Source organism: Vanrija pseudolonga, chromosome 2 (genome assembly GCF_020906515.1).
Source record: "Vanrija pseudolonga chromosome 2, complete sequence".
Lineage (NCBI taxonomy): Eukaryota > Fungi > Basidiomycota > Tremellomycetes > Trichosporonales > Trichosporonaceae > Vanrija > Vanrija pseudolonga.
This window is the reverse complement of record NC_085850.1, coordinates 3,661,753-3,673,468: the sequence shown is the minus strand read 5'-3', so window position 1 is coordinate 3,673,468 and position 11,716 is coordinate 3,661,753. Positions and strand designations below refer to the sequence as shown.

At 62.8% G+C, this 11,716-nt stretch overlaps 4 protein-coding genes across 4 annotated transcripts; 3 read left to right on the top strand and 1 right to left on the bottom strand.

Annotated features, from left to right (window-relative positions):
* Positions 1–88: 88 nt before the first annotated feature.
* Positions 89–646, top strand: LOC62_02G003164 (uncharacterized protein; the record flags this gene model as incomplete). Its single annotated transcript, XM_062769689.1, has 1 exon — positions 89–646. The coding sequence occupies one exon, from the start codon at positions 89–91 to the stop codon at positions 644–646; it is 558 nt and encodes a 185-aa protein (XP_062625673.1).
* A 311-nt stretch (positions 647–957) lies between these two features.
* pik1 (Phosphatidylinositol 4-kinase pik1) lies at positions 958–5,295 on the top strand. The gene is made up of 7 exons (XM_062769688.1): positions 958–1,401; positions 1,498–1,650; positions 1,767–1,857; positions 1,896–4,535; positions 4,570–4,636; positions 4,674–4,946; positions 4,996–5,295. The coding sequence occupies exons 1-7, from the start codon at positions 1,385–1,387 to the stop codon at positions 5,205–5,207; spliced, it is 3,453 nt and encodes a 1,150-aa protein (XP_062625672.1). The 5' UTR covers positions 958–1,384; the 3' UTR covers positions 5,208–5,295.
* Positions 5,296–5,554: 259 nt separating this feature from the next.
* Positions 5,555–7,113, bottom strand: LOC62_02G003162 (uncharacterized protein). Its single transcript, XM_062769687.1, has 4 exons — positions 7,015–7,113; positions 6,915–6,960; positions 6,648–6,867; positions 5,555–6,595 (listed from the first exon to the last, which is right to left on the bottom strand). The coding sequence occupies exons 1-4, from the start codon at positions 7,046–7,048 to the stop codon at positions 5,600–5,602; spliced, it is 1,296 nt and encodes a 431-aa protein (XP_062625671.1). The 5' UTR covers positions 7,049–7,113; the 3' UTR covers positions 5,555–5,599.
* Positions 7,114–7,336: 223 nt separating this feature from the next.
* LOC62_02G003161 (uncharacterized protein) lies at positions 7,337–9,504 on the top strand. The gene is made up of 8 exons (XM_062769686.1): positions 7,337–7,404; positions 7,457–7,594; positions 7,644–8,316; positions 8,370–8,439; positions 8,634–8,811; positions 8,851–9,051; positions 9,090–9,119; positions 9,160–9,504. The coding sequence occupies exons 1-8, from the start codon at positions 7,375–7,377 to the stop codon at positions 9,241–9,243; spliced, it is 1,404 nt and encodes a 467-aa protein (XP_062625670.1). The 5' UTR covers positions 7,337–7,374; the 3' UTR covers positions 9,244–9,504.
* The last annotated feature ends 2,212 nt before the right edge of the window (positions 9,505–11,716 follow it).

The following is an 11,716-nucleotide window of genomic DNA, read 5'->3' as shown; positions in this document are numbered from 1 at the left end:
GGGTGGGTTGTGTGCTGCTGCGTGTTGCTGTGGGTGTGGTTGCTGACCTTTGCCTCCCTTGCCCGCGGACTACCTCCACCGACCGGTCATGGCTGCCCTTGCCCGCTTGCTCTGGTTCGGTGTACCTCCTCTGTCGCGTTGCTATCTGTCGCGCGTGTCTGCTATCTACTCGCGCGTCGCTGCATCGACGCTCGACCGCCATCACACGCACGCCGTCTCCGCCGCCGTCGTCTCCGTCCATATCACCCCGGTCTCACGCACTGCCCGCCTCGCCTCGCCCTCGCCTTCGCCTTCGGCTCGGCCTCGCTCGGCCACACAGCCCACATCCGAATCCTTCATCCACAACGCGTCGACCGACTCGCTCCCCGCCCTGGCGGACCGCGATATCCCCTTCTTGGCAGAGTACTCTGACGCCGCCGGGGGCGACGCGGGGGTTGCCGCCGCTGCTGCCGCCGACGAGCCGCCCGCGTACGATACGCACCGGGACATTGTGGTCGGTGAGGCGGGTGCTGCCGTGGGCGGTAGCAGTAGCGCGAACAAGAAGGCTGTTGGTGCTGGCGCCGCCGCGGGCGCTCGGAGTGAACGTGAGCGTGAGCGCGACCCCAACTCGGTGTTCAGTCTCGCCGACGACGAAGACGAGGACTAGGCCCCGCTGCTTGCCGCGCTCCACTGCTGAGCCCGCTCTGTATGCACTATTGTTGTAACCCTGTATATATGTCGTCGTCGTCGTCGTCGTCGTCGCCGCCGTCGAGGCACTTGGCATTGCATGCTGCTTGTTGTCGTCGACAACGTGTATTGGCGGGGCTGCGCGGCTCGTCGTCGGTGGCCGGGTGGTGGTTGTGCAGTGGGTCACGGCCAGCCAGCCAGCCAGCCACGCGTCAATCCGTCCATCCCATTCTTTCCCTTTGTCCGACCACGTTGCAGCGACGACGCCACTTGGTCCACATCTCACAAACACCTCGTTCCACCCACACCACCACTAACACCACAACGGCCACAGCGCACGCAACGCACAGCATAGTAGCACACGCACATTGGTGCTGCACGCTGCACGCCCCGCTCGCCCCGTCGCTCGCCCACACCGCTGCCCACGTTTCTTTCGGCTCGATGCCAGCCAGCCGTCATCGCTAATTGTTGGAGCCAGCAAGCAAGCAAGCAAGCCGACGCACATCGCCGAGAACGCACCGACGCTGCTCTGCCTGCCCGCGCTGCGCCCCTCAGCAAGCCGGGCAGCTGTGCACGTAGCTAGCTAGATAGCTGCTGCATCGACACCGCCTCCGCGGCTGCCGCCGACCCGCGTCGACATACACGGTCGCTCCCTCCTCCATCTGCACCCTCTACACCCTCGGGGCGACCAAGCGTGCCGCTGGCTTTGTCGCCCGCCATGTCCCACGCGCTCCTGTACGTCTCTTCAGCTGCAGCGAGCATCAGCGGTGCTACCCTGCTCTCCGCTTGCTGCGCGGCTCCCAGCTCCGCTCCCAGCTAACAACTCCCCAGCCTCCGCCTCTTCCTCTCGCCCTACTTTTCCATCTCGGTCGCAATGCACTATCTCAAGACGTACCCCGAGAGCATCGGCATCAGCCACTACCTCTGCTGGCGCATGAAGTCGATGCCCGCCGACGAGGTCGAGTTTTACTGGCCCCAGATATGGTGAGTGAAAGCCCAGAGGTGGGCGGCGAAAAGTCGGCCACGGCCACGGCGATGGCCACGCCGACACGCCCGACGCCGGCGCTAGCTAGCCAGCCAGCAAGCTCACACACCCGCAGCCACCTGCTCGTTACCCGGCCGACGGAGAGCAACGCGCTTGAAAACTTTGTGCTCCAGCGCGCAGAGGAGAGCCCGCACGCCGCCATGCTCGTGAGTTTCGGCTCGTCGCCAGCGCAGTCTAACCCCAGACATTCTGGTTCATGCAGAGCGCACTCCGAGACCTCACCCCCACCCGCCTCACCAACCCCCGCCCCTTCCTCATCTGCCAGCGCGTCCTGCACAGGTGCCACGAGATCCTCTTTGGCGACCCCCCAGAGCCCTCGCGCTCGCCGTACCGCTCCCTCCCTCACTCGCCCGGCACGCCGCCCCATTCCATCGGCAGCTCGTCGGCCGCTGCAGCCCTCCTCAACGGACCCCCAGATCCAGTCGTCCCCCCCGTCCGCGTCAACCCGCACGCCGGCTCAGCCCTCGTCGGCATGGGCATGTTGATGGCTGGGCCCGCGCTCCCCGGCCTCACCGAGCTCGTCGGCGACTGGGCAGTCGCGCAGGGCAGACGGCCGATGGACGACGCCAGCGAGGCCCGCGCACGTGTCGAAGTCGACAAGTCGGGCGGCTCGGACGGCGCAGTCAACGGCCGCAGGTGGGACGGTGCCGCGCCGCGGGGTCACAAGGCCCAGCCGTCCTACAGCGAAACGTCGGACGACGACGGGCCGTCCTCGGCGCCAGCTGCCCGCTCGCGCGTGCTCCCGGCCTCAATGATCCCACCACATCAGCTGCGGTCACAGAAACCGCGGGTGCCCCATCCCAGCTCGACGACACCCAATCTTGCAACTCCCGCAGAGTCGTCGCCGGCGTTCTTGGCCGCCCAGTCGGCGGCTGCTGATCAGCGGGGAAGGGATCCTTTCTCCCAGTCAAACGACGTCGACCCCTTTGGGCAGCGGTCGTCAACGCCGCCGCTCATGGGCCACAGGTCAAAGACGGCTCCTGTCCAGATGGCGTTCCACTCGGTGCCAGAATTCTCGTCTAATGGGTCGCCGCGAAGAGCGTCGGGCCAAGGCCGCCCACCAAGCGCCGAAGCGCTCCTCGCAACCTACTCGCTCGAGGCGCAGCGCCGGCTACTTCGCAGCCACTACTGCAGAAGCGAAATTCGTTTCCTGTTACTCCTGGAAGACATTAGTAACCGGTTATTGGTGATCCCCAAGCCGGCCCGGATCTCGGCATTGCGCGCAGAGCTCACGAGCCTCAACCACAACCTGCCGGCCGAAGTCTGCATGCCTCTGTGGTGCAACGCCGATCACCACCACGACAAGGGCGAGGGCGCGGGCACGCCTTCGAAGCGCCGAGGGAGCAAGGCGAAGGGGTCGTCATCGGCCCACTCGCGCGTCGTGCGCATCTCGCCCGGCGACTCGGTCGTGCTCAACTCGGCAGAGAGAGCACCGTACCTCCTTCACGTCGAGATTCTGGAAGACGACCTGGACTTTGACCCCACACGGCGGGAAAACCGCGAGCTGCTCAAGAAGATTGTCGTCCAGGAGGACAACAAGCGACGAAAGCGCGAGGAGGGTATTGCTGTTGCGAGCCCGCTCGGCGGCACTTTTGGTCCACAGATCGGCGGCTTCGTCGACCTCGAGGATGCTCCCGTCACGGACGAACCTGAGACTGTCGAGTCAAACGAGCCCAAGCGGATATCGACGCCTATTCCACCAGACGCGCGCAAGGATGTGCTGCCTGAGGAGGTCGAGGAGATGGACCTTGTCGAGCAGCTGTACGGCAACAAGCTGTCCGTTCGCGACAACCTTCCAGACTTGAGTGACGCGCTTCCGTTGCCTAGCGCGCCGAAGAACAAGCAGCTCGACCTCGAGGTGTGGAACAGCGGTGCAGATGCCGACTCGCGCCGTTCATCACTTGGGGGTGGGACGTCGTCGGCGAACGGCACACCGAACGGCGGTGGCGGCTTGACTGTTGAGAGCCCCGGGTTGCGGCCAATCACCCCTGCGACCCCCATTCCCGACGACCAGGACCTCAACCCACCAAGACGGAGCACGTACATCACTCTCGAGGACTACTCGGAGCGCATGCGCACTGCCGCCGTCATGCTCGCGCAGCTCAACGCGTCCCTTGTCCCTGCTGTGCCCGAAACCCCGTCCACTCAGTCGACGGGCGGCGCATTGCGGTGGATCCCTGGTACTGGGTGGATCACTGGGTCCAAGGACAAGGAAGCGGCCGTCGACGGGCAGCCTCCGGCTCCTGGCTCTGGTGGCAGCGGTGGCAAGCTGCGACTGGCCGCGGCACAGGCAGCTGCCATCAAGGAGAGAATCATGGAAGAGATGATGGCGCTCGAGGAAGAGCGAGTGTCTCGCATGACTCACCGGCCCGAGGGCGTCCAGATCGACACTGGTGTCAGCACAGAAGGCAAGACGGCAGAAGACGAAGGCATCGTGCGCCGAGAGATCAACAAGGCTGATCCCTCGGCGGCAATCTTCAAGGAGTCGTGGACAGCCAAGAAGAGCCGCATCCGTGCGTCCTCGCCATGGGGCCACCTTGCCAACTGGGACGTCATCTCGGTCATTGTCAAGACTGGCGCCGACCTGCGGCAAGAGCAGCTCGCTACGCAGCTCATTGAACGCTTTGTGCGTATCTGGAAGGAGGAGAAGTGTGATGCGTATGCGCGCTTCTTCCGCATCCTTATCACGGGCGAGACGTCGGGCCTGGTCGAGACAATCACCGATGCCGTGTCTGTGCACTCGATCAAGAAGAGCGAGTATGCGCGCAGGGTGGCAGAGGGCGTGCCCATTGGGCACGTGTCGCTCATGGACCACTACGTTAATGTAAGTGTGGAGGCGGGTGCATGGCTGACGGCAGACGTATGGCAAGCAAGATAGTGGCATCTTTGCGCGGGCCAGGAGGAACTTTATCAAGTCGCTGGCTGGTGAGTTGATGCTGGAGAGCGGCCGTTGACCTCTCAGGTTACTCGGTCATCACGTACCTTCTCCAGATCAAGGACCGACACAATGGCAACATCCTTGTTGACCGCGATGGCCGCTTGATCCACATTGACTTTGGCTTTATGCTTTCCAACTCGCCTGGCGGGAACATGGGTTTCGAAGCTGCGCCGTTCAAGCTTCCCCTCGAGTATGTTGAGATTATGGGCGGACTCGACAGCCCCGGGTTCGCATACTTTAAGAAGTTGTTCAAGGAGGCGTTTGAGGCGGCGAGAAAGCACTCAGACAGTTTGATCAGTGAGTTTGGGCTGTCAATGGGTTGAGAATAGCCACTAACTCGCCCCAGCCATCGTCGAGCTCATGCAGAAAGACTCGAAGCTCGACTGCTTCCTGCTCTTTGGCGAAAACACGGTCAACCACTTCCGCGACCGGTTCGCGCTCGGCCTCACGACCGCCGCCGTCGACGCATACCTCGACCGCCTGATCGTCTCGAGCACGGGCAGCAACTATACAAGACTGTACGACACTTTCCAGTACTACAGCCAGGGCGTTTTGTAGCACAGTTACAAGATACACGCCGTGGCACGGATCGTTTTGCATGGCGGGGAGGAGGGTAGTTCTCATATTGCATCTTTGCATGAATGCATCATCATTGCTTGGGCGGGAGACAGGTGCAGCGAGATGGGGAAGCAATAACATACGCAACCAAGCCCACTACGCAAAGTGTCGCGACACCCCATGCAAACACTGACAACAGTCCAGATAGGGAGGTGAGTATCACGATAAGGCGGCACTGACCTCAGTCGGACGCGCGACGCAAGAAGGTGCACGACAGGCCAGTACAGTCCTCACGCTGCGGCCGCTCCTCGCCTGCCGGCCAGACCCGGATCTGCTCACCCCCACCGCCTCAGTGATGTAATGCATGCTCTAGTCTCGCCACCTCCCTACTACTAACGCAGCTCGTAGGGCACGAACTGGTTCTTCTCGTCCTTGAGGGTGAGGTTCTCGAGGCGCCTCTCGATCTTCTCAGCCTTGAGGGCCTTCCTGCGGCGCTTGCGCTCGAGGCGCTTGCCCTTTGGACCGTCGACCCAGCCGTCCATGCCGTCCGAGACCATCCCAGCGGCGTGTGCGCGCGCGACGTCGGCCTTGTGCTTTGCGACCGCGGCGTCGACCTCGGCGAGGGTCGCCTCGCGCACCTCCTTGCGGGTACGCGGGCGGAGGGTGAGGCCGTCGAGGTTGACGAGGTCGGTGGAGAGCACCTCCTCGAGGCCGGCGTCGCGCCCGTCGGCCTCCCACTGCGCGACGGTGTCGCGCGCAATCTGCTCGCGGACCTCCTTCTCGGCGCGCCGCCTCTCATTGTAGCCTGCCGTCTGCTTGGCGCGCGAGAAGCGCGGGCTGAGCTCCTCGCCGAGGTACAGCGGCATGGCGGCCTGCATGACTGGGTTCATGCGCGCCGACGGGCGGAAGACGTACTCGTCGGCGTAGTCCTGGTCGGCTGGCGGCTTGGCGCGCATCGAACGCGGGATGAGCGTCTCGGGGATGCTGGACGGCGCGCCAAACTCGACGGTGGGGGTCACGAGCGCCTTCTCGTCCGTGTCGTACGGGCCGATGGGGAACGTCTCGCGCCCCTTCGCCTTGGGCCACTCAATCCGCACCTGATTGCGCCTGGGGTGCGGCTCCAGGGTCGTCGGGGCCGACGTCGCCGCAGCGTATCGCTGCCACACGGCCACGCGCGCCTGGCGGTTCCAGTAGGGCTTGGACGTGCCCAGGCGCGTGGCGAACACTGAGTCGACGCCATTGTCCTCGACGCACAGCTGCACGTTCGAGTAGTTGACAGGCCGGCGCGTCTTGATAAAGTTTTGCTGCTGCTTGAGCTGGTTGAGCGTCTCGGCGTCGAGCTCCTCGACGTTGGGCGGGGGTTGCCTAACAGCGTTCGACTTGTTGTTCTGCGTCGTGTGTCAGTGGGCGCGCTTGAGAGCATTTCGCTGCTTAACGCACAGTCAATCCCTCGAGGTACACCCGGTTACGCTCCATGTCGACGCTCGCGACCTTGTACACCTTCCATCCGGACGCAACGCCAACAGAGACATCGTTGTACTTTTCTTCGGGCTTGCCGACCGTCAGGCGCACGCTGTCGCCCGGCACAATGTTCCATCGCTTGATGCGGTTCTTGGGCTGAACGAACGCCTTGGGGGCGTGTGGTGCGCGCGCGGGGTACCTGCGCGTGTGTCAGGTGTGTCACAGCGATAAAAGCGACAAACTCACCTCGCAACGAACTTGTTCTTGAAGGCCGCCTCGAGGTGGTGCAGTCCTGCGCGCGGGGGTTAGCGGGGCTCGAGGACCACTGAGGCACAAGCTCGCTCACCCTTGGGGATCTTATCCACGTGTGTGACGGACATGGCGTCGGCGTCGCTGTCGTTGTTGTCGTCGGCGTCGGCGTTGTTTGTCGAAGCTGCTCGCTGCCTCTCTCGACTTTCAATGTCCGACTTTTGCCAGTGAGCGATCTTCCGACCACAGACGAAGCCGGTCAGAGGAAGTGATACATTTACTCCCGGGACTGCTCGCCCAAAAGACACGAACAATGCCACCCGTTATCCACGTGACACCACTTTTGGCTCCTCGGAGCCCCGCGATGACGCCGAGCTCATGAACCCACTCCGTCACACTCTCGTCAGCTATTCGTGTCTCTCCATCGCACATTTCAGCATACCACGCCTCGCCACTCATGAGTGACGACCACAACTGCCTGCAGAGGGTGACTGCTTCTAACTGCCACCCTTCGCAGCTCCGCTGACACCCCCACGCAGGCCCACCAGCTCTCCGCCGAGGCATCCTTCCTCGTCCGCCCGCCAGATGCCCCAACCGAAACGCTCAACAAGGCGCTCGAGGCGTACAAGGAGGCCGCTGAGCTGTTCGAGCGCGCTGGTACGAGCGCTGACGAGGCGGTGAGGCACTCTGAGCCGGATGCGCCCCGTCCTCATGCTGACTCGTCAGACTCGCCGGACACTCCGCATGCTCACGACACAGCATCGCAAGCTTGCGCGTGATCTCGAGCGACGGATCAGTAACGTAGGACGACCGTCTCCTGTTGCTTCGCCAACAAGAACCGAGTTCACCGAGAGGCGGGGGAGCACGCCGCCTGCCCCCGGTAGCTCCGGCTCGGGCTCGGCGCTCCCGCGCCGCGCGTCACTCGGCAACGCGGTCGGCGCGCAGATCATGGGGCGGACGTCGAGCAGCGGTAGCGGCGCAGGCTCTGGAGTCGGGCTTGCTGCTGGAAGGGGAGGCGTGCTGGGTGGCCCGAGCGCAGTTCATGCCACTGCCGCACGGTCTGTGCCCCCCTTCAGCTTGCGGCCAGTGGGCGACACGCCACCGGTCTCACCGCCAGCGCCACATGTGCCCGGCGTAACAGGATACGGGAGCCTGACACTGTCGCCCCGCTCGCCGCTGTACTCGTCCAGTTCGAGCTCGGAGCCCCCAGAAGACTCGTACCTCTTCCCCGGCCATGTGCCAGACACGGCGGACCCGTTCTCGCGCTTCTGGGGCATGCTGGAGAACATGCTCGAGGAGATCAGCATCCCGCGTGCATTGACGACCGCACAACTGGGAGGACCATTACCCCCTGCTCCAGTTGTCCCGGCAGCAACGACGCGCACGGAAAGGCGGGCCAGTGGCAAAGGCAAAGGCAGGTGATAGGCTCCGCGCATAGCTGACCGCTGCTAGAGCGCGCACCGTCGCCTAGTGAATCGTTTTATGTCGTCCCGAGGGGCCAAGATAGGCCTCCACGCAATAGGTGAGTTGAGTATAGGTGGTTGCTGCAATGCAGCCTATGCAGTGCAGCTTGGAGGTGGCAGATGTACTCGCGAGGCGTGAGGTCACCACCACCGCCACGAGGGTCCACCTCGGGACCTCCGATCCTCCTTTCTCCGCTCGAACTTGCCCCATCTCCCTTGGCATGTCAGGCAGCGCAGCTGATGCGGCCATCAGCTCACCGTCTGCCAAGACCAACGAGGAATTGATGCTCGAAAACGAATCCTTGCGGGCTTCATTAGATGCCCTGGCCAAACACGCTCACGCTCTGGAGCTGGCCAACAAAGCCGTCACCGAGCGTGCCGAAGAGCGAGACAAGGTCGTTCGGTCTGTCGTGTATGGTGTTCGCAAGGAGGTAAGCAAGTCAATGTTAACGTTTTTTGCTAACCACTAGGCCAAGAAGGTCAAACATGATCAGGAAGTCATGAGAAGTCAGATTCTCGCGTCAACAAGTGGGCTGCCGCCAGGGCAGGCCACGCAGGCGGTGTCTTCCGCTGCTCTCGTTACTGCGCAGCGACGTGTTGGCGAACTCGAGGCTGAACTCAAGCGCAGCGAAGCAGAGCTGAGACAGAGCAAGGACAATGAGGAAAAACTTGTGAGCTAGTCGGCGGCGACTTGCACTGACAAGTGAAGCGCTCTCAGCTCGACAAGTTCAAGGAAAAGGTAGGGACCGTGCCCCCGGCGGAGCTGACCGAAACAACAGTGGGACAAGCTGCGCGCTAAAAAAGAGGCCAAGGTGGCAGCTGCAAAGGGCGCGAGGGCGGGCAAAGGTCCTGACCCGGTGTAAGCAGCGGGTGACAGACTTGGAGCATTGGGAGCTTTGGGTTTGTGGTGAGGTGTAGGAATGTGGCGAACAGCGTGGAGGATGGCCCACTGCGGCGAGGGCCGAGCGCACCCCATTCATGTGCTGGGGCACTGCTCGGCACGCTGGGTGCTGCGAGGGTTCTCACCGGGCCACTTCCTCTACCCCGGCTGTGCCACATAGGGTTGTCGGTTGTGCATTGGTGGCACAAATCTCCGATGGAGCTGAGGACCAGGCTGTAGAGAAGAGGTTTGCATACTTGTTGACACGTCAGTTGAAAGCAGGAAGCCACGTCCAGAACTGGCAACAAGGTCTAGCGACCAGGTACGGCGTGGAGGCGCGTTACGTGACGTGTGCATGCCAACGGGGGTGTCGACTGGGATGCGACTAAGGTTGACAGCTGATGGACACTTGACGGGGTTTTTCGACTCCAGGAGTCTGTCTCCCCGAACACGATAGAAGCTGACGCGACGCGGCGGCCTGTCTAGCTCGTTCGCCCGCGGCGTCGACATGTAACAACGCAACGAGACACTCGGTTGCGCCGTTCCTTCTGGTTGTCGTCTGTGATCAGCCCAGGGCAGCGGCGGGCTTTCGTACTTGTGCAACGTTCGAAAAACTATTGTACCTGGCCTCTGAGTAACGTAACGACGGAAACAAGAGCGTGTCGTAATGACTAGACAACGAGCACGGCGTTGAGTAGAGCGCTCACTGAACGGCACGCACGGCACGGCCGACTGGCTGGCTGCAAGTGGTGGTGCTGGTGCTGCTACTGCAAAGAATGGCGCGCTCAAGGTGACATAACTTTGGCAGTAGCAGGAACGAGACTGGGTCGCACACTACGAAGCGAACATCTAGTGTGCATAAACGACTGACGATTTGCTGCGCTGAGCATTCCGAATACGTTATGGTTATGGTTTGGATCGTGGTGCCCACCTCCTTGGTCGCGGGGGCACGGTGCCACGGTCGCCCTACAGAAAGGCCATGTAGAATGCGACGTCGTGTTGGAGTCGTCGTGCTGCGTGCGTTTCGAGCGCAGTGCCAGCTCACCGCCGCGCTGTGATGGGTCTGCAGCAGTGGGTGAGTGAGTGGGGTGCCTGGTTTTGGGGTCCATCTGCCAAGTGACGTTGAGTGTGCGTTGGTGCGTTGGTTGGATGTGCAGGTCCCAGGTCCGGCGGTGGTCAGCCCTTGCTAGCCGTCGGTGGCTACTTGGTGCTACTGTAGATATGCAGAGGCATGGCCGCTGGCAGGTGCCTGTCGGACCCGCTGCCTTGGGTCAACGGAAGGGGGGCGGCATTACGAGATGGCCCAGGCAAGCTATCGGCCGGCCAGAGTTACGAGAGGGGGTCACCAGGGAAAGAAATTTCGGCCTGGCAAGTAGTGTTGACGGCATGGCGACGCGGTCGGGGCTGTCTGTCTGTCGGGTTGGGCTGCTTAGCGTGAGGCAGAGGTTGAGGTTACGCCGACGGGAACGCGGGGGAGGAGCCGCGGGGGGGGGGGGGGGGGGGGCTGGATCGACGCGCTCGTCCTACTCTCCGCCGCCGCCGAGATGTTTGTTTTGTTTGTTTTTGGCTGCGCGTGCTCGGCGTTGAGAACCCAACACGTCGTGACCTGTCGTTCGTTGTCGTCGTCGTCGGCCCGTTGTTTCAGATTCGTCGCCCGCCGCCTTTGGACCAGGTCCGACAGAGCAACGACGCCAAAGTCCGCTGTTTGGCCGCCTCATGCCGCCCACCCGTCGCCTCAAACGCGCGGGGTTGACTCAGGTCCCGCGAACCAGACGAGACGACGACGAGCAGCAGCAGCAGCAGCAGCAGCAGCAGCAAACAAACATGACAGCGGCGTGTTGCATGTCGATCCCGAGGCCAGTGTCACCCAATCGCTGGTCTAGGCTGAACGACACTGCGCTAGTCGTCGTCGAGTCTTCTAGCGGCGGCCGCCGTCCTCGAGCCCCTGTTGTTTCGACGACGGGCATGCGGCTCCCGCCCACCAGCCCGTCTGTCGTAAACAATGGCCCGGTCGCGCCGTCCTTGCTACTGGCTGGCAGCGAGCAACGCAACTGAACCTGTCCCTCGCGTCTGGCGTTCGGCTCCTCTGCACATGACCAAACAATTGCAATCGTGTCGTGTCAATTACCCAGCCAGGCACAGGTGGCCGTGGTCGCGTATTGTCAGTTCCTCTCGATATTTCTCGTGTCATGTTCCTCTCAGGCATGTCATGTCGTTCCTCTTGTTTCAGCGCTCGCAGGTGGCGGCGCCGGCGCCGGCGGCGGTGTCAACAAAGCCCCCGCAGGTGGGCGTGTATGGGGGGTATACGGCACATGTCGAGCTCGACACCCATCCACCTGGCATGGCGAGGCTGCAGGCACGAGCATGAAGACGGACGCCAAGAGGCGTCGTCCTGCTTCGCGACGACGGCCCATCCCACCGCGCTGGCACGAGTGCCAGCTCGTGGCGTGGGCGGT